Consider the following 22540-nt stretch of genomic DNA (forward strand, 5'->3'; position numbering starts at 1 on the left):
CATCACTCTTGTTATTTTAAATCTGAATAAGTTATTCCTAAATAAATGAAGTTATAAATATTGAATTGATTAATAGTTACTAATTTAGGTATTGATAAGTAACTCTTTTTGAAGGACCTCATGTAGACTTTATTTGGGCTTTTACTAATATATATCAATTGAACTATTTTTTAAGGACTTACGAATTTCATAATCAAATTGGAATTTATTTGGGCTTAGTCTTGTAGACTTTATTAATTTAAGCCCAACAAATTACAGCTAGTCCGAATCTGCCGAAGAAGAAAGAAAAATGCAAGATTTTTGTAAGTGTTAAGAAAAAAAAGGAAGATTTCATATGAATTATGATGGTATTCAATATTTAAGACTCTTTAAATTAAATTCTCTTTAAATTAAATTGTATTTATGTTATTTTAATTATATTATGCAATTAAGATTATGACATTCAATATTATTAAATTCTTAAATAAGACACCGGGCCCTAAGGTAAGTCGACAAATCCATGGATTATGATAGCCTATTTAATAAACAAAATTAAGTTTTTTTTTATAAATTTATTATATTTTTTAACATAAAAATGTGTAGCTTAATAGTTTAGGATGAAAATTACAATTTTATATGGTTATGTGTTCTAATCTCACTAAAAATATATTTTTTTTACTGAAAATAGGACAAACAAAATTTATTTTATGTTTTTCTACATGGAATTTGGCTGAAATTAGGGTAGACAAAATTTATTTTCATGTTTTTCGACGTGGAGATGGGGCAGCCCAATTCTTGAGGTCGTGGTTGCAAGATTACAAATTTTTAACTATTCGGCTTTGGGACAAAATGTTCTATACTATATCAAGTTTGAAGAGTTCTTATCGTATTTCAAAAATATGTTTTATAAATCTCTCAACTAAAAAGATGATTTTTTTTTTTAAATAATATGTAGTCATCATAGTTAGATATGCTTCAAATACAATTTGAAGTTGAAAACAAGATTGTGAAATATTTATATTATATTTTTTAAACCCGGTAAACTTGCAAATGTTGAAATTCACCGAACAAAATGATAAAAGTGTATTGACTATCTACTCGAGTGAAATAACAATAAAAAAACTCTGAAGTTACTTATGAGTTTGTAATTCATTCAACAACTGGATCATAATGTGTTCACTAAATAAACTAGGGAAAAATGTAGAATATCTCATAACATTGACTACAAGGTGAAACAACAATTGAATATAAAATCTCAAAAATTATAATAATTGAAGAAAATAAAATATCAATCGGAACTTACTAAAATTTTACATATTCAATAACGGAAAAATAACTATCTAACATGTTAGAATCTAAAGAGATTGAATTGAAAATATATAAAATTACATACTTTATTTCAAATATATACACATTACATTTATAAGAAAACTAATACAATAATAATGATATATTATCACAATATTAGTAAAAATATCTTACAAATATCCTTACTAAATATGACACACACCGATTATGAATTCTCTGATGCATTACGAGGAAATGTTTGAATGGACAAAAAGACATTTCGAAACATTTCCGATATCTTGGTTAGATTAACGGGATTACTATGAATCCTCAGTACTAAATTTTGGTACTGGTTTTGAAAAAACAATTTATTAGCTTCTACATTGAATATGAACATTTGTAACAAGGCCAAATTCAAGAATTCTCCTTTTAGTTCTCAGGTTATTCTTATCAAATGGGTTCAACATGTCATTGTTATATTTAATACTTAACAGACAAAAGATGTAAAGGTTCCTCGACTTCTCCAACAATATATTTTACTTGTACCAGATTTATATTATATAAAAAAAAAAACATTAAAAAAAAGATGAATAAGAGAGATGACCTAAATTAATTAATAAAAAATGACATATATAAAATATAAAAGAGGCAAGTAGAAACTAAATATATTGTACATAGCCATAACTTGGAATTGGGAATCACGTGATACCATTAAGACAAAGCCCCCGACCAAACAATTAAACTAACACCAAAATCTCAGAGCTCTAGAGAGAGTATTAGTTGAATGATAAATCAGTCAAAGGGGGATCATCATCAGTAAGTTTAAAAAAAATAAAGTTGAAATTCAAGTTGGTAACTGGTAAGGACAAATTGAAAATAATATTTTTTTTTTAAATTATAACTAAAAATTTAGTTTAACACAAAGGTGATCTATGAGGGATTCCTTTCCTTCTCCCACTTATGTTTGTAGACATCATCATGTCTTGATTATGAACATGATGATTCTCAGACGAGTTCATTTTCCTTGTCAACCTCCCACAAACGTTGTACAAACCGCTCCTTTTCTTCCTCGGAAACTCCGGACAGACCATGCTCGTGTTTTCAGACTCCGATGATGTTGTTGTGGACCAACTCATCGCTTCCTGATCACTGTCCACAATCGTCGATCGACCTGTCTCATCGTTATAATATTCTCCAATATGATCTTGTGGAACGAAGAAATCGGGACCTAGTTGAAGTGTTTTGCATGGTCTTAGGTATGGAGTTAGATCCTTATAGTGCTTTAGAATAAATTCCACCTGCATTAATCAAAATTGTATCCAATAATCAATAATTTAGTCATTCGTCATCCCCTTTACATTTTTATACTTTGTTCGAGCTAGGATAATCTCGTTTCATATATAATAATAAAATTCGACTCAAATTGTCAATTAGGGTTACCATGAAATGTGTAAGTACCACTATTAAAATACTTTTGTGACACACTAATTTGATTGATCTTTAAAATTACACATAGAATTGAGTAATTGAGAAGTGAAATAATTATTTACCTTGCATCCAAGTGAGCAATGGATAAAAGGTTCTTGAAGGCTTCTATCACAAGAAGTGCAATAATTACCAGAGCCTTTGAATTGTCTATTCTGAGGTCTCTTCTTGATGAACATCACTTTGGAACTGTTAATTGTATAAGCCTATAATCATTTGAAAATAAAACCTAATTAAACTAGCTCAATTAAATAAAAATAAATTATAAGAAGCATAATTCTGATTTATTATATAAAAACCTGAACGTTGGAACAATCCACAAGTTTCTCGAGATCTTCCATTCTAACGACATCATGATATACGTATCGACGAACTTGAAGAAGTCGATGTACACGATGTAAAGGGATACAATGAGGGCATAAACTCGTACAACAATCTAAACACAACACGTTTTTCTCGTTCTTCTTCGCAAACTCGTGATTCGAACATGGCACGAAGAATTTCTCCAAGTGAATTAGGGCTTCCAACCAAGCTGGTCTTTGAATTCCCTATAACCATACACAACAATTCATTAATAATATACATATGATCTTAACAAACACAATCAAAACTGTTCATGTTATGATAATTAAAGTTGAATTGAGTGTTCTACGTACCATGATGATGATGATGAAAAGTAGGTCGGTTTGGGAAGATGAAGATCAACGGCCGCCGGAGGAGCAAAGAAAAGAAAGGAGAGAGAGAGAGAGAATAAGGGTTATGAATTAGAAATAGTATGTATTTATGGAGGGTCACAAGAGGGGTATGAATTAATTCCATTTGTTTAAATATGGGAAAAAAGCTTGTTTATAATTCTTATATATGTGGACAAATAAATACCACTGTCACCAATACATATACAAGGCTTAATTAGGAGATTTAGAGAGTTTTTTAGCAAAATAAAATATATAATAATTATTTTATTTTTTGTTACAGTTGTATATATACCCATTTGGTAATGAATGTAAATTTTATAGATTGCAAATTCAATTTAGGTATAAATGGTAATGATTTTCTTTAAATAAACTTTATCATTTTTGGTAACGGATCGAAATCTAATTTATTTTCTTAATTTTCACGCTCTCTTCAAATATTATATTTTTCTTAATAGGTAAAAGTCTTGTCTTTTATAAAAAAATAAATATAATATTATCAACCAAAACAAGAATTTTTGAAGTCTAATGTTTTCTTCTTGATATCTTTATCAATATTTATAGGTCCTGCAAATAAATGAATATTGTAATATATTTTATGTTAATTATGTGAATTATTCTGTAATTTTTTTTTTGTGAGTTTCCAATATATTATTTTATAAAATTTATGTAATTTAAATACTAATAATAGTATTTGTAACATGGGAACATCAATAATAATAAATAAAATATATATATATATAGTATAATTGATTTTAACATTTATTAGTTTATATTAATAAAAAAAATTAACTCTCTAATTCATTTTTTTTTATTGTAGAAGCGAGAAACGTTTTTACATTAGAGATCAAGTTAATTATATATCACTAGTAATCGGATCTTTAAAATGAAACCAAAATGAATGAAGTAATAGGAAGTAAGAAAATTTATTTTATTACAATGATGTAAGGTTTAATATAATCATATTAATAGTAAAAAAAATGAAAATTATATTAATAAAAATAAATTAAAAATGTTAGGAACATTGATATGTACATATTAAAGGATGGGAGAACGTGGGTGATGTTGCCGTGTCTCCCAATACTCAAAGTGTGACATTTTAAAAAAAAAAATGTTAATTTATAATAATCTCCTTGGCTTAAGAGCTCTTCTTGAAGGGGCTGCAATATTGAATAATTTCATCAATTTTATTATTTTCTACCCATATATATATTTTTTAATTATTACCTTAAACCATATATATATATAACCAAGAAATAGCCATCTTTAGTTGTCCTTAATTAGCTACATATTTCAAGGTAATTAATTCTAGGTAAGCTCACCAAATTGCCCGGTGATTATGTATATCATTTTTTTTTTATATATAAATATATAAAAATTTAATTTTTTTTTGTACATGAGATCCTATTATTATCATGAGTTAAATTAGTAAAGTAAGTTGATTAGTACATTCTCGAAAGACAAATGGACCATATGCAGTTAACTTATACAAGAGATTATGTGTAAGAGGATGCTAGAGAAAGAAAAAAAAATTATTATTATTTTTTAATTGAAGTAAATAGAATAATTGGGTTAGTTAGATCCATTTTAATACATTATTTATATCATATTATTGGTTTTATAAATACTTGTTTTTTAAAAAGTCAATTGAACTAGGGTTAAAATTCAATTAGCAATATGTTAGAAAAAGATTTAAGGTGGAGATTTAAAATGTAATAATAAAGAAGAGCATACAATATAAATATAGCTTAGCTAGTAATTCAATTATTAGGCACCTAATTAATTAATAAAAGCTATATATCTCAGTCTCTGATAATAGGTATGCTTTGGGAAGAAAAAGAAAGACATGGAAGAGTGAAATCAGTTTTAGGATAAGCTAAAATGGCAACATTAATCACCAACTCCACTATATAATTTTATTTAATTTACCCACTTTTCTTGCATTAATAATTAATTAAATCATATTTTAGCAATAATATTATAAAATATAAATTAAATACATACAACTCATTAAGCACTCCTTGCTTCACTCCCTTATTTTTTGGCCTAATTTCATTCCTCAAAAGCCTTTCAACAATATTAATCAATGCATGCTATATTGTAAACAAATATGTTTGGTTCAAAACATTTTGAATGTTAACAATAAAACATTTAAAAAATAAACACTATAACGAAAAACCCGTAACTAAGTTGGGTGTTTTAATTTAACTAGAATCGAATTATACAAGACTATTATAAGCAAATCTTAATCGCCTAGTAGACCAATCTAATTCATAGGAATAAAGACAATGGTAAAGTTACTTTCTTTATTTATTAGAACTAAACTAAATTATTTATTTTTCAACTTTATTTAATATTAAATAGGAACTATATTTATTTCATGATTGAAAGCTTATGTTATTTCAATATATTTGCCCAAAAAAATCTTTTTAATTAATTGATTTTATTATAGAATTAATTATTTAAAAAATATTCACATACTTCAATCTCTCCAAAATATAATTATTAATTAATTAATGTTTAAGAATGATAAAATTTTGTAATATAGTGTTAGTTTGTTTCATCTGATTAGATTCTAAATAAGTTGTAACTACATATATTTTAATACAATAATTTTGGAAGAATATATTAATTTTAACAAATAATTTAAAACAATTATATGTAACAATTAAAATGATTTTTGTGATTTATAAAAAAGAAAACATTAAATAATCCTATCATCCTTAACCACGAAGTAGTTGAACTAGATGATAAACACGTCATCATTATTCAAATGAATAAGGTCCTGTTTGATTTGGAAGATTCTATTCTCAATTGAGTAGGATTTTAATTTATTTAATAGAGAGAAAATTATACATTGCTATATGTTTGTACTAATATATTTTTTCCAATATACAAGAATTCAGGACCAAAAATAGGGTAAGACAATTAATAGAGTTTAAGGCCCAAAAAAAATATTAAAAAAATACCTTAAAAAAGTTTTAATAAAAGACCTCTTAAAAAAAATTATATCATTTAATCAATTAAACTAAACTATTTATATTAAATATAATATAAAAATTCTTAATGTATACACTATACCATAAAAAAAATTAACATAACAAATTTTTTTCGCAAATGTCCCCCAAATTTTGGGAGTGGGCTATAGGAATTGTGTCAAGTTTTTTATTAAAAAAGTTTTAAATGAAAACGGAGAACTATGACTTGATATCATATTAATTCTCTACAATTTAAAAAATAAATTGTGTCGAATATCTATTAAGCTTCAAATTAATTTATTGAGAATGAGATTACGGACAAATTTCAAACGAAGCCTTAAGATTAATGATAATATTTTAGCAAGAAAAAATAAATAAAAATATTGTCACACTCGTGTGCACACAAATAAAAAAGAAAAGAAAAAAAAGATTGAAGTAATAGTATATGAAAAGTTACAGTCAGTGTTATGGACAGAGAGGCACGTGAGGTAGTGTCAGGAAATAATATTTACCATTGTTAAATCTTCATGTAAAGTGATGAGTCTCACGTGCAAGAGGGAATCCAATGGTTTTATTTCAAAATAAATTATCCTTATTTTGATCTCAAACTTTAAACTATTATAAAAAATATATATACCGACCATGGATAGTTCAACTTGCAAAATATTTTGACTATGAAATTTATAAGTTTTAAATTACATTCATACGGAAAATTTCTTTACCCATGTTACCATCCATGTATGTAAAAAGATATAATAGTTCGTGACATTTAGTCTTTTAAGAATCACTCACTCTTGTCATTTGAATTATGACGAGTGAATTCATAATATATTATTTTTTAAAAAAAATTATAATAATTTTATAAATTATCTATCTAGAACAAACAATTTTTTATTCTTAAAAAGGTTGTAACTATATTTGAACAATCTCTTTTAATTAATTAATTTAATGAATGAAGGTAAGAGGTGGGCATGATTTTGTTTTGTTTTGTTTTTGTAAATATTCTTATAAGTTGGCAGTCAATGGTCAAAACTCCACACTTGCACGAGGCCTAGTGAGAGAAATATATAATAATTAGTTGATTAAAGTTTTGGTTATTGGAGAAATAAACGTTGTCGTTATAAATTTATTTATTTAAAAAAAACAACAACAAGGTGGCCTTTTGGAAAGAAGAAAAAAAAGTTGACCTAAAACCTAAAACATTTGATTTGGAGTGTCATGCTATGTTAGGGTGGAATTTGAGGAAATGACCCTCAAAAAGGGCCTTATTACATATGGTCCGGGCCCATAATTTTAATAGCGCTGGTGACCCTTTTTTATTTTAATGACAATTATACCTTTGCGTAACGCAACTCCAGTTGCGTGACGCAACCGATTTTTTTTTTTTTTTTCAATTTTTTTTTTCCGTCTCGCGGTTGCGTGACGCACCTAGGGTTGCGTGACGCGATTGTGTAACGCAACGGGGGTTGCGTGACGCAACTGAGACATTTTCGTCTAAAAAATTTCATAATTAAAATTTTTTGAAAAATAAAAAAATAAAAAATTGCGTCACGCAACCTGAGGATGCGTGACGCAATAAGAACATTTTCGTCAGAAAAAAAAAAGGGTCACCAGCGCTATTAAAATTATGGGCCCGCACCATATATAATAAGGCCCCTCTTGAGGGTCATTTCCTCAAATTCCCTATGTTAGGCTATATACTAGTTTTCTTTATTTAAAAATATATATTTTAAAATTTTATAATAAAATAATGATATTAATCTTATTTAAGAGAATAAATACTATATATTTATTTTTTATTTAAAACAATTTAAATTTAGTTGAAGCGTGATTAATATTTAGAGTCTTTTGTAGAGTATTAGTGAAATTAATTAGATGATGTCTGAGTCTTTAGGTAGTTGCTGAAAAATTTAAATTACTGTAACTAATATGACAAACCTACATATTTGGGTTATCATCTCAATTATTCTTTTGTGAACTATCTGGTTGAAGAGAAATCATCGAACTTTTAATGATCGTAGTCGTCCGATGCGTAACATTTATAATACTATTATTATGATGCTTTATGAGATTCGTTTAGAAAAGCTAGTTGAGTCTGTCAGAGAGTTAATCGTTATTCTCGATGATTTACGAGTTTGATAACTTTAAGTATTATTTTTTATTTATTTATTTATTTTCATATAATGTTTTATTATTTTACTTAAATATATATTTTTTTATTTTTAATGTATTTCAGTTGAGGACTCATGACTTTCGTATACATGTTACTTCTTAAAAAATTAAATTATTTAAAAAAATGGGCTAATCATGAATCAAAATTATAAGTTTTATTGTAGTTTATAGTTTATTTATTTCTTTAGAGTAAGTGTATCTAAAATAATTCTTAGAATCACAATTAAGACCTTCTAAATTTTTAATGGAGAAGAATGCTCTACTTTTATATATGTTTAATCTTAAATAATTGATAATTTAATTACTTGTATTATCTAAATAATTAATTAAAATATTTATTATATTGTATAATTAATTTTTTTATTATATATTTATACATATCAAAATATTTTACTCAAAAAATCAACTTTCTAATTTATTTATAAAAAAAATATTTAAAACTAATTATATTATTTGAAATAACCCATTTATCAAACAAGTTAACCTACCAAAAGAATGAATAGGGTTGGAGTTGGGCCCAGCTGACCCAGCAAACATATATTTAAGAGTGTTTCCAAATCAACCCAAATTAGGGTTTTTCTTTACTCTTTATATGGACAGTATATTTGTTCCATTGGGCCCAGCTGCGCACATGTAATTGGGCCTCATTTATATGATTATCCAAATTCAAATCGTTTGCATTTTCAAAATTTATTTATGATAATTATGGAGAGTTTATAACCTTGTAAATATAAAAATATTTTTAGCATGAAAGAAACATAAAGATTAAAAGTGTTTTTCATCACTTAAGGTGGCCCAGCTAACCCCAGATTAGGGCAGCCCATAAAGTTTTTAAAATTGACAATATATTATTATTTATCTTAGCATGTGGAAAACTTATAAAATGGTTTTTATTATTCTTGGGGCAGCCCAAAAGCAGGAGCTGATGTACTACTCACTTTATGCTACATGTTTCAATGGATAATGCATTCACCTCATTTAAGGTCTAAGAGAGATTTTATAAAAGAAATAAAACAATTTAAGAATCAATAGTTAATGTGATTTGTATTCATTAAATTCATACATTCCTCCTAAAATGAATATTCCAAAAATAAAATAAGTATTGTACTGGTGAAAAATTATGTCGCCAAATTGTCGTCCCTCATTTGAATTAGTAGATTTAAAGTGAATTTTTTCATGTTTAGTTGACCGAAAATAAGGAGAGGATAATATTTCTTTCTCTACCCAAAACACTAAGAAGAAATCAATATTTTTAATCAAACCAATAAAACTTTAGGGCATAAATTAGAATAAATAATTTTAAAATACTTAATTATCAAACTATATCAATATTTGAAATAATTGTTTTTTGTTTATAATTTATTATAATGATATACTCTTTTATTTTTATTTTAAACATATATATATTTACTTAATTTATGCATAAATAATAATTTATTATGAGGACTTTTTAATTAACAAATTAAATAATAGTTAACTAATTACAAACATAAATATTTTATTAGTGTGTTTTATTAGGTCTCATGGTGTATCTCAAAGTGATTTAAACACATATTTGTTCCAATAATACATATCTTAATCGAAAATACACTCCATTTTTTTTTATAATGTATATGGTGAACTTGATTATTGATCTATTAAGATTTTTCACAGTGGTATAGATGATATGCGAACGAAAAAATGTTATATTCTGGTAAGTCATATGTGTCACGAGAATGTTGAATTAATATTGTCGAGGGATGACTAAAATTTGAAGTCTTTCGTGGAGTATTACTAGGATTTACTATGTGATGTTCTAGTCTTTGGCTAATCCATGAAAAGTTTGGATTGATGCGGCTCATACGAGAGACCTACATATTTGAGTTATCATCCCAATTATTTTTGGTGGACTATCTGGTTAAAGAAAAATTGTTGAACTTTCAATGATCGTAATAATCCGATTCATATAATTAATAATGCTATTATTTTAACGCCTTTTAAGATTCATTATGGAAAATCGGTCGGGAAGTTAATCGGTTTTTTTTAGGACCTACGAGCTCGATAACATATTGGGTAACGTGGTTGTATTATATTCTTTTTATTTTTGTTTGTTTTTCTATTGTGTTTTATTATTATGTTTAAACTATTATTTTTTTACGTATTTTTATTATTTTTAATATAAATGAACAATTTAAAAAAAAAAAACTAATTTAACAAGAAAAAATATAGAAGTTGAAAATAATAAACATAATATATAAGAGAATTGGTCAACAAATGCTTAAATCTTTGCAAAGTCATCAAATTAATCGTATGAGTAAATATTAAAAACAACTTAAAAATTAAACTATTACTCTTAAAAATCCCAAAACAAATGTAAAAGCATATTAAAATATAAACTTAAACAAAATATTAGTTCATCACTCAATCCTTGTTTCAAGAATTTCTCAAATTAAAATCATTTCCACTTATTTTATTTTATTTTGTAAGATAACATTTTATCCTTGTTTAATTGTTGTTACATTCTTCTAGACCTCTTTTCAATTTTCTTTCTTACCTTAAATTGACAAGAATTACTTAATTAATTTGTGAAAGAAATAGTTAACTTGATCTATCATTGGTGTTACACTTCTCTTTTGTAAGATGGATTTAAAATTTATTTTCTAAGTAGTAAATGAAAAAGAATTAATGACTTGTTTGGTAGTGAGTTATTTAAAAAATCAAGAGTGAAAAAATTGAATGATAGATAATGATTTTGAGGAAGTAATGATTTTTTTAGTAAAAATATTTAAAATGTATTGATATATATAAATAAAATAAAATGTGGCACCAATCTCTTTGTGAGGTCCTAGGTTTGAGCCCGTCAGACGACAAGTTCTGTGTCTGATTAAATGGTTAAGTGTGTTTGCGCGCTATGTACTTAACCTTTGTGGCCACATTATTTGACGAGAGTAGAGTGAAATGATGTTTAATTTGTTTAGGGTTATTTCAATAAACCAAACAAGGCCTAAGTAAGAATGTCTAAATTCATTAATGTAGGGTTCTTGAAGGCCTCCAATATACTGTCATTTTTTGTGACCACAACCACCATTGCAGAGGAAAAGTCAGTGGTCTCAACAAGGTTTATTATGATCTCCTTAAAGAATTCAAAATTACAATGTAAGATCTCATGATGATCAAGTCTTTCCTACCCGGCATCTCTTAATTTGTGCTATAAAGATTAAAAAGTCAAACCTATTATAATCCTTTGCACAAAATTAAAGCTGCGCTAAGGTCCAAACATTAATGTTGCATTTTGAAAAAAGCAAAACCCTTTACTAATAATGTACTGATCAGAGAAGAAAAAGGTCATGATTAAAACAGTTAATACTAATCGGGCCCACATACTGCATATATAAGAAGGTTAACTCCGGGACCTCGTTGTATGGAATTTACTCTGGTTGATATTCATCATAAGCTTAAGAATATTAAGATGAGGTCTTCATTGTTGATCAATCTTCTGCTTCTTCTTCTGTCAACCAATCTAGTATTTGAGGCTCAAGCTGGTATTATTTAATCCATTCTTATATGTATTTTCTTCATTTGTAATTCATTGTATGTTTTTGATTATCACTAAAAAAAAAAGTTATAATCGAGTTTGTTTCAAATTGGTTACTTGAGAAGGTTTTGGATTTCTAATTTGTTAAATTATTATACTTTTTTATTTAACTTAAATGTATTTTAATTGATGAAATGAGTGATTTGATGGTTAAAATGATAGTGATGTGATCAAGAGCGAGTTTATAAAAAACGAGTAAAATTAAAAAAACCCATATCAAACAAGCTCAAAGACATAATTTTTTATATGAAAATTAATGAGTACTATGATTAAAAAAAAATGAATATTATTGATGTTCTTGTACATGCAACGTAGGTTAGAACCTTTTGAGACTAGTTAGCTTGTCATATGTTGTTTGTTGTAGTACTAAAGGGATTTTTTAAATTTAAGTTATTTGAAAAATGAATGAGAGAAAAAATAACGATGGGTGATAAATTTTTTGTTTATAAAAGTATTTAAAATATTTATATATAAAAAAATAAAAATAATAAGAATTTAAAATAAAAATATTTTAATATTTTGATTAATTAATTGAGCAATATAATTAATAAAAAAAGAAAATAAATAATATTTGAGTTATTAACTGAATTTAATGTTAATGGTAATTTGTTTATAGTGTAAAAATAAATATACATATGAATATTTAATTATTATTTTGTTGTTATTGCAGGAAATAATAGAAAATTGATGAGTACTGCTTCTTTTGTCTCTATTCCTACTGCCATCACAATGTCACAGGTTGGTAAATATAATGTCATTCCTTTGGAAGTATCAATCATAGCTTAGAGTTCTAAATTCAAAGGTTTAGAATTATTTTAATAACTTAAATAAAATTAAATAATATTTTTTTTATTGTTATATTATTTAATTTATTAATTAAAATACTAAAATCAATATCTTTTAAGTTTTTTTTAAAAAAAAATAATCACCGTATCTTCAAAATCATCGATAATCATTATTTTTTTCTTCAAAATAAATTAAAATATGAAATAATAATTTAAAATAAAAAAAATAAATTATGATCCGAATTTTGCATGCCAATTTTTCTTCAAAATATGAATCTATATTTGTGCTGCAAATAATTATTTACTGCAGGAGAAGAACACCCATGGAAAGAGGAGAATGGTGAAAGTGGTTATTTATGGAAAAGAGAACATTTCGGTTAAATCATTACCGGAGCACTATCCTGATATATCTGACATGTCTGAAATGGATTACAGCACTGTTGAGAGGAATGTCCCAATTCACAACTAATCTTGATGTCAAAGCCAAAACCTTTTAGGGCTTTAGAAAGACTTTGGGCATCAACCTTTTGTTATTTTGTTTGTTAGTTATGTTATCAATTTCGAATAATTTGTCTAACTTAAAATAAGCAGTTTCACTTAAAAACGTCATCACTTTGATCCAGCATGTTATCCTATTAATTTCTTTTTATGACCATGTTTAAGAATAAATGGTCTTGAATATGATCATGTTCTGGAATATTTTCCTCGAACATGATCATATTCGGAAAAAAAATTTCAAAACATAATTATGTTCGGGACCATTTATTTCACATTAGTTTATCAGACTAATACATTTCAATTTTACAAATAATATTAAAATTTAGACAATACAATTTAGTTCATCAGACATTACACTTCAATTTTAAAAATAACGTTAAAGTTTAAACATTACACTTCATTTTAAAAACAACATTCCAGTTCATACATTACACTTCAGTTTTAAAAATAACATTACAATTTAGACAATACAGTTTAGTTTATTAGATATTACATTTCAGTTTTAAAAATAACATTAAAGTTTTTACATTATAGTTTAATTTAAAAATAGCATTACAGTTCATGCATTACAATTTAGTTTAAAAATAATACTTAACGTCTTTTTCGCGGTGTTGTCTTCTTCGCGGTCGTTTTGCTCACTTTAGTCGTCTTTTTCGTAGTGGTTTTCTTCTAGGTGATCTTTTTCGCGCTCGTAGTATTCACAATAGTCATCTTCTAAATCGTTGTCTTCTTCAATTTGGGTTTCTCATTGAGAGAGAAATCTAAAACTTGTCGATAGAAGAATACTATGATTTGATAATTTAATCAAAGAATAATAGCGCGCTATATTTTTTATCCTCTCTCATCCATTGTGGCTTTTTTTTTCCACGGTGGCTTCTAGGTGGGAGGTCACTGGGGAGTCGTTGCTCCAATGTCGCTCTCTTTATTATTCCTCTTAGTTTATTTTGTTACCTAGTTACTTGTGTCAACTTTTTTTAAAAATGATTGGAGAGGAAATTTGAGAGAGAAAATTTAAAAGAATTACGTTGTTCAATCTGATTGCTAAAAAATTAACAAAATTTGTTCCTCTTCTCAATCTTTTATATTTTTTCAGCCAGTGATATAATGATATATCATTTCTTTCCTCGTCTCCTATCACTTTTGAACTTTTTATATATCACACTATATGTTTGATTTCTTATATTTAGTGACATTTTTTTTTGTCATTAAATACAAACAAACATGTGAATTAAAAAATGAAAGAAAAGAAAAATTAAGCTAACAAAATTAAATATTTGATTTACACAACATTTTTCTATTTTTCATTTCCAATTTTCTAACAAATATAATGGTGCAAAAGATGCTAAGATATTATAATTACATAAAAATGTCTTTGTTTATATAAATAAATATTTTATAAACAAGTTAAATTTGTTTATAATAATATATATATATATATATATAAAGTTTTCAAAAGACATTGTTACTATATATTAGTTAAAATAATTTGATATGATTTTTGTTTTAAAAAGTTTTTGAAGTAAAAAATTCTTTCAAATATCTCGTTCTTTAAATTGAGCGTTATTCACAGTGTAATTTTTACAAATGATATATACACACAAAAAAAAATATATTATTGTAAATCATACGTATCTCGATAACGTTAAATTGATTACTCACTTTTTTTTGAATGGTCAAAGTGACTAATATTTAGAGTTCGTTGAATGGTCAAAGTGACTAATATTTAGAGTTCGTGTGTAGTGCTAGAGTATTTGAATAGTTACCGAAAATTTTGGATTGATACAGTTAATATGACATACCTACATATTTTGTTAACATTCCAATTATTTTATAGTAGACTATATCGTTGAAGGTAAATCGTCGAATTTTCAATGATTTTAGTCATACAATACATATTATTCATAATGCTATTATAATAACATTTTATAAGATTCCCTACTGAAAGTCGATTTAATTTATGGAATAGTTAATCATTCTTTTCGAGATCTACAAACTCAATAATTTATTATGTTTACATATTATCTTCTCTTTTTTATTTTCTAACTTTATAAGTATTTTTTTATTATTATTTATTTGTTATTTTCATGTAATGTTTTGTCATTATATTTAAACGAATTTTTTCATTTTTAATATATATATATAAATAGATGTAGAATTTTTAAAAATAAAATAGTATATATATAAATTATAAAACTAATATTTTTTAAAAATAATCTATAAAATTGTGCTCCTTTCAAATTATTCATATCAAATATAACGGGAAGAAATGTTTGATGGTAATTACTTAAATAAAATGGTGAATAAAAAATATATATATAAATCGGCTTGAAGAAAGTGTGGCCCAATATTCTAGCCCATATAGAAGATAATTTGGGCTTTCTCTTAATTAGGGTATCATACTAGGGTTTTACTATATACTCGACAAAGACTCGCGTTTTCACGTCCTTCTTCGCCCTTTCCTTGGATTTTGAGATTCATTCGAGCTCCCCTTTCCTCAAGTCATGGCGGAACAGGTTAACTCTCTCTTCCTCTATTCTTTTTCTTTATAAAAATACACTATTTTTTCATCGATCTAACTTTTATTCCATTCTATTGAAGACTGAGAAGGCTTTCCTGAAGCAACCCAAAGTCTTTCTATGGTACTTACAGTAAACCATGCTCAATTTCATTCTTATGGTTTCAATTTGTTATTTGTTCTTTTTGTTAATCGTATTATTCTTCCATTGCCTTTAGCTCGAAGAAAACAGGGAAAGGAAATAGACCAGGAAAGGGTGGAAATCGCTACTGGAAGAGCGTTGGCCTAGGGTTTAAAACCCCCAGAGAAGCCTCCGAAGGTTCGTAATTCCAATCTTCTATAGAAATTTATCTAAAGACTTGTCCTTTGCTTGTGGGTTATTCTTTTATTAGTCTTATGATCAATTTAATGACTGATTAGATTTAAGCTTCATAATCAATGCTTTAGGCTAAATTACTAAACAATGATTGTATTTTATTCACTAGGAACATATATTGATAAGAAATGTCCCTTCACTGGAACTGTTTCAATCCGTGGGCGTATTCTGGCTGGAACATGTCACAGTGCTAAGATGACAAGAACCATAATTGTTCGTCGAAACTATCTTCACTATGTGAAGAAATACCAAAGGTGAGGATAATGATGATGGTTAAATGTTTTGATACTATTCTTCAATAATGGTTTCTTGGCATTGGGTTTGATTTCTTCTATTAAGGTATGAGAAGAGGCATTCGAATATTCCTGCCCATATATCCCCATGTTTCCGTATTAAGGAAGGAGATCATGTTACCATTGGCCAGTGCAGGTGAGAATGAGATCATTAATTGATTGATTTGTTAAGAAAGTAGATTTGTTTGATTAGATAAGTTAACCTTTTCAAATGTTGTTATGAATATTCAGGCCTATTTCAAAGACAGTTAGGTTTAATGTGTTGAAAGTTATTCCTGCTGGGTCATCTGGAATCAGTGGTGGCAAGAAGGCTTTTACAGCTATTTGAGCTAATTTAACTTCCAATAATTCTTTCTGTTATAAAACTCCTGACATTGGAGGAATTTTGAATATTTCAGTGGGGGATTTATTTGTGATGCTTTTTGTCATATCAACCTGGTACTACTTGTGTGTATTTTTTAAATATCAAATAGGTATGGTATCTTGTTCAGTGAATCTATGTTATGAGTAGGGGGTAAATTGTTGTTTGTGAGTGGTTTGGTCAAATTCGATTTGAGTTAGGTTAAAGTGGAGCTCGGGCTAACTTGTTAAGATTTGAGCTGAATTCGAGCTTTGATAAGACTAAATGGAAGTTTTTTTGAGTCTAATTATATAATATATTTTTTTTATTATATTTAACTTTTTAATTAAAATTTATATTTATGGGGTTGTGTTTTCTAAGAATTACTTATAAATTAATTTTTTTGAATAATATATAGAAATTTTAATATATTATATTTTATAAATATAAAATTATTTTATAGTTATATTAAAATAATATTTATAAATTAAAATTATATATTATATAATACTTATAAGTTATTAAAAAATAAATAAATTTATATTAAATTAATTACATAATCATTAAAATATAATTATATTATAATATTATTTAATATATGTATTTTTTAAAATAAAAATGCAATAGTAGAGTTTAATGTTTTCAAAATTATCTCGAATATAATACATGACTTGAGCGTAATCTTTTCAATTTTTTTTTACATGACTAATTTCTTTAAGTATTCTAAGTGTATTTTATGTGAACTAATACATTCTTACGTGAATCAAATGTTACGGGGCGTAAAATAAAACAAAAAATACGCGGGGTTGTACGGTCCGATGAATAGACTTTCGACTTTCTTTATGTTTTATTTAATATAAGAAATTAATATATAAAAATATTCAAATTCGAGCTTTTCGAACCGAACTCGAGCATATGGTTATATAACCGAGTTCGAGCTTAATATTGAAAACTTAATCGAATTTGAGTTTGAACTAAGTCAATAAAAAACGAGTCGAGCTGAACTCGAGTCAAAGTTAGTTCAAACTCGGCTAGTTCGTTTACTCCTAGTTATGAGTTTAGGTATGTATCTACTTGAGTATACCCTAAAGATGCATTATGAAACTTTTAAGGCTTGTTTAAGTTAGTTATTTGGATTAGACATGTATTTTGGTTTATTAATTCTTAATATATATATTTTAATTTTTTTTAGATATTTTAGTTGGTCTTAAGACAGATAATGTAATTTTTCAATCATTTTAGAATTATAATTCTAATTAAAATTAGAATTAGAAATAGAATTAGAATTAAAATTAGATGGTGAGTTGTTTGAGACTAAAATTCACAACTTAATAAGAGTTTTGATTTAACTTAAATAGATTTTTATTTTATATTAATAAATAATGTTCTAAATATATATATTTAGTTACTCTAAAATATTAATTTTAATTCAAATTTAAATAATAGTTGTTTTGGATCTTAAAACTAAAATTTATTAATATAAGATATAAAGTGAATTATGGTAAATGTTTTATAAAGAGATAGGGTAGAGAATTTGGGAGAGAATGATTGTGTCAAATATAAAGTAATTTTTATTTATATTTTTTCAGCCTTTGTGTCGCACGATTATTACTCTCCCAATCATTTCTCATTTTTATATTAAACTTTTATTATTTTATAAATTATTTTGATTATAAATATAATTAATTTATATTTTTAAATTAAATTATTCATTCAATAAATAAAATTTTACACTTACTTTTTTTTAATGTATTTTTGTTTATTATTATGGTAATTATTATATATATATATAATTAATATTCTTTTAAACTAAATTCTTCTATTTGAATTAATTTTTTAATTTTACAAGTATATAAATGTTCAAATTATTTGAGAATAATGAAGTAATTTCTTCAAAATAATTATATATATATATTTCTTTCAAACTAGGCCTTTTGAAAATCAGATGATTAAAAATAAAACTATATGAAACAAGCTCTAATTTATTAATCTGAAACCTCTGTTCATTTGTCAGTCTTGTCTTAAAATTGAAAACTGAATTAATTTTCTCCAAATTTATTGATACTCAAAAGAAGGTGACAATAAATCTGACTGATAACAAGAACCATTAATAATTCAAAGCAATAAATAAATGGTCCAACAAGTTTGATTTATTATCCATCAACAACACAAAAAGTCAGATCTTCAATTAATTACTTCCAGGCTGCAGTTTGCATGATCGATCACAGACGGTGATGAAGAATCCTTCTTGGAGGCGGCAAGTCCATAGGAGACATGTAATTATAAGGCCGCCCATGAAGCTGCTGCACAGGCGGCAGCGGCTGTGGCGGCCTAACTGGGAAATGACTTATGCCTGTTGTCGAAAAATATGGTCTTTGATGATGAAGATGATGATCCATAAGTTTATAAGCAATTGGATTAGGATCAGATGAACCTCCATGGTGATCCACCGGTGGTGGTGCTGGACCTGGTGGTGGTGGCGGAGGCGGCGGCGGTGGATTCTCCATCTTCTTTGGCTGCTTCAATGGAAATTAATCTGGTATATATGCTTAGAGCAGAAATACCTATAAATAAACAAGACACATTTTTTCAAACCGAATTTCAAAGGGGTTCAAAGAACATCTGTTGGTCAATCAAACAATATTGTTGTCACCTAATTTTTAAATTTTATAAGCTAGCAGGACCCTACCATAATAAACAATTAGACCAAATCTCACTTTAAACAAAAGAAAAGAAAATAACACCTATTTTAAAACATATCAATTCAATTGATACTTACAATCCATAAAAAGATCTGAATAATTCTTGAATGCAGCTTAGAAAGAAAACCATAAACCTCACTGCATTATATAATGCCAATTGTTTACATATATTAATAACTAATTGATCATGGAAGAACCATGAGATCTTGGAGGAGGAGTCCAGAAAGGATTATGATCATGGAGATGACTTTCTTTTTCTTCATGATGATCATCATAATCTTGTAAGAATGGATTGTTGTTGTTGTTACTGTTCTTGAAGAAACATCTTTTATCTAATTTTCTGTTATTATTATAACTTGGAGCAGCAGCAGCAATATTCGGGTGACTGTTTTCTTCATTCCCTTCAAAAGTTGTCCATTTCTTGAATCCGCCATTGTTATCCTTCTCCTTCTTCTTCTTCTTCTCTATGTTGGTGTTGCCACTGTTTTGCAGATTACCCATTTCGCTAACATGATTCTTGAATTCCTTCTTCACTACATCCAGCACCACTTCCCCATATTGATCACACCAAGACCTATATTAACAACAAACAAAACATAACAATTCAATCAAGTCTTTTGTTTATTCATTGTCTTCCTTAAATTGAATTGAACCAATATCTTACTTAGGAAAGAATTTCTTCAGATCGGTCTTGTCAACTGGAAGTTGCGTGGAGATAGCCTCTAGTTGATCATTTCTAATAAGTAATATTGATCATACAAAAGCATAGATTAGCTATAATGTAATTAAAAAATTGAAAATTTTCAGAAAAATTGTTTCTTTCTTACGAGAAATGGAGATTGGCATTTGTAGCACTGAGTTCTGCTTGGATTCTTCTAAGTTCCTTCTTCACATTGTCTCCTAGAACCTATAGACAACAGACAGAGACATAATGAGGAAACTGTTTATTTTGTTGGGCATGGATGGAGAAAATTCAACAACCTTATCAACAAAGAAGTCAGACGATGAGCCATTGGAATGCAGTTTCATTTTGATTTGCTTCGTGTCCGGTCCTACAAAAAGAGGACCAAGCTTGTTTGTATGAGAAAATGCTGGACTGTCTGATTTCTCACTTAACGGGAGTGGGGCTGTTTCATCTTCTGAATCACTCATCTTCCATTTCTGAAACATAGTCTTAAAAGATTTCTGCTTTCCCTTCTGCCTTTCACTCATCTTCTCCGGCGGCGGCGAGCTTTGGGCCATGAGAATTGATCCATTCTTACTTTCTTTCTCACTAATGTCTATGTTCCAAAAAGGGTTTTCTTTTGAAAGACCCAATTCGTTTTTGGAAACTGCATCCTTAGATTTGAACCCAAACAAAGAAGCAGCTGACTTGGGATTTGAATTTGAATTTGATTTGTTCGAATTCAAAAGACAACTCTCATCTTTCAAATCAATAATGGACCATTCTCCATCCGAACTCTCTACGTTTCCTGTCTCGATCTGTGCTCCCTGAACTGCAATCCTCTGCAACAATGGCTTCTTGAAAGAGTGATACTCATCCTCACTTATGCATTTGGCATAAAGAAGATCCTGTAAACAAGCAATTGAATAAAGATTACACATTTTACCAAGCTAGTGAGTTTCAAAAAACAAAAGATCACAGATAACCCCACCTGTAAGAAAAGTAGTTTGTCTTTCAAGATGGCTGGAATTTCAAACTCCGGCGGAGATTTGACAAGGGTATCAAGGAGATAGGTTCGGAAGACAGACACTTCTGTTTCAGGAACAATGCCTTCTTTAGCTAGACCCATCAGTTTGAAGATCTGATGGAATGAATCCTGCTGCCATTTTAGATTATCAGATTGCTGCTTCGATAACTTCTGTTCGGCGGCTAAGATTGCAGGAATCCTTCGTTTCTTGAAGGAGAAAGGAAGGATTGATTTGCAGATAGAGGCGATGGAATCATGTAGAGAGGTGTAATACGTCGGAGTGTACGATGATGATGAGTACATTTTTTTTTTCAGAGAGAAAAAATCTGAAGATTTCTCGACAGATAGATCTCTTATGTTTATGGGTTTTTGTTTTTTGAGATGAAATGGGGAATTATTATTAAAAAGAAAAGATTTTGAATTGTTTGTTTGTCAGTTGTTGGAAAGTCTTAGTCGGGGTTTTGAATTTTCTTGGGGGTGTTCGAAACGGTCACTTAAAACTAGCCGTTGATGACAAATATGTGCTAATCATGATTTTTTTTTTAAATTTTTTTTTATATATATATATTAAAATATTATCAATTAGTGGTTATTGCTGTCCTAAGAAGTAAGAAAAACAAGTGTTATAAAAAAGATAACTAAAAATAAACAAATATTTGATTGTGTATATTAGATTTTGATAATCTTGAATGTTTAAATGTGGATTATAAAGTGAAAAGTCTAAAACAAAAGCATAATAATAATAAATATAAATAATTAAATGCTTAATTATTAAGATAATATAAATATAATATTTCTCTCTTTTTTTCATGTATATTTTTATAATTTTGAATATATATGAATGAGTTGTTGTTGGGTTAGGATTTAGGAAGCAAATATATTTGAAGTAATGTGGAATGTAATAGAACCCATGTTTAAATAAAGTATTATTTTTTAAAATGATTAATTTATTAGGAAATAAAAGACATTTAAACATAAGGAATGATATCTGAAATAAATAAATAAAATTAAGAAGATCTTCAATAAATAACATGAGATCTTGATACGATTTCTAATAATAGAATCTTAAAAAGCTTTCTAATAAATGAATATTAAGCAAGAGTAGAATATGTTTTTCAGTATTGATTTTCAGTAAAATAATTTTTTAATATAATAGGAGTGTAATTCAATAAT

The 22540-nt window shown here is 27.1% G+C and overlaps 3 protein-coding genes across 3 annotated transcripts; 1 reads left to right on the plus strand and 2 right to left on the minus strand.

Annotated features, from left to right (window-relative positions):
- Positions 1–2022: 2022 nt before the first annotated feature.
- Positions 2023–7159, minus strand: LOC124911664 (protein RGF1 INDUCIBLE TRANSCRIPTION FACTOR 1-like). The gene is made up of 4 exons (XM_047452172.1): positions 7121–7159; positions 3051–3299; positions 2817–2957; positions 2023–2564 (listed from the first exon to the last, which is right to left on the minus strand). Exons 1-4 carry the CDS (start codon positions 7157–7159, stop codon positions 2181–2183), a joined length of 813 nt encoding a protein of 270 aa, XP_047308128.1. The 3' UTR covers positions 2023–2180.
- An 8684-nt stretch (positions 7160–15843) lies between these two features.
- LOC124911785 (40S ribosomal protein S11) lies at positions 15844–17123 on the plus strand. Its single transcript, XM_047452301.1, has 6 exons — positions 15844–15963; positions 16049–16089; positions 16184–16284; positions 16451–16595; positions 16681–16770; positions 16866–17123. Exons 1-6 carry the CDS (start codon positions 15952–15954, stop codon positions 16960–16962), a joined length of 486 nt encoding a protein of 161 aa, XP_047308257.1. The 5' UTR covers positions 15844–15951; the 3' UTR covers positions 16963–17123.
- A 2598-nt stretch (positions 17124–19721) lies between these two features.
- LOC124912394 (MATH and LRR domain-containing protein PFE0570w-like) lies at positions 19722–21296 on the minus strand. Its single transcript, XM_047453008.1, has 4 exons — positions 20658–21296; positions 20504–20583; positions 20341–20412; positions 19722–20250 (listed from the first exon to the last, which is right to left on the minus strand). Exons 1-4 carry the CDS (start codon positions 21279–21281, stop codon positions 19854–19856), a joined length of 1173 nt encoding a protein of 390 aa, XP_047308964.1. The 5' UTR covers positions 21282–21296; the 3' UTR covers positions 19722–19853.
- Between the last annotated feature and the right edge of the window lie 1244 nt (positions 21297–22540).

The sequence above is a fragment of the Impatiens glandulifera genome, chromosome 8 (assembly GCF_907164915.1).
Source record: "Impatiens glandulifera chromosome 8, dImpGla2.1, whole genome shotgun sequence".
NCBI classification, from domain to species: domain Eukaryota; kingdom Viridiplantae; phylum Streptophyta; class Magnoliopsida; order Ericales; family Balsaminaceae; genus Impatiens; species Impatiens glandulifera.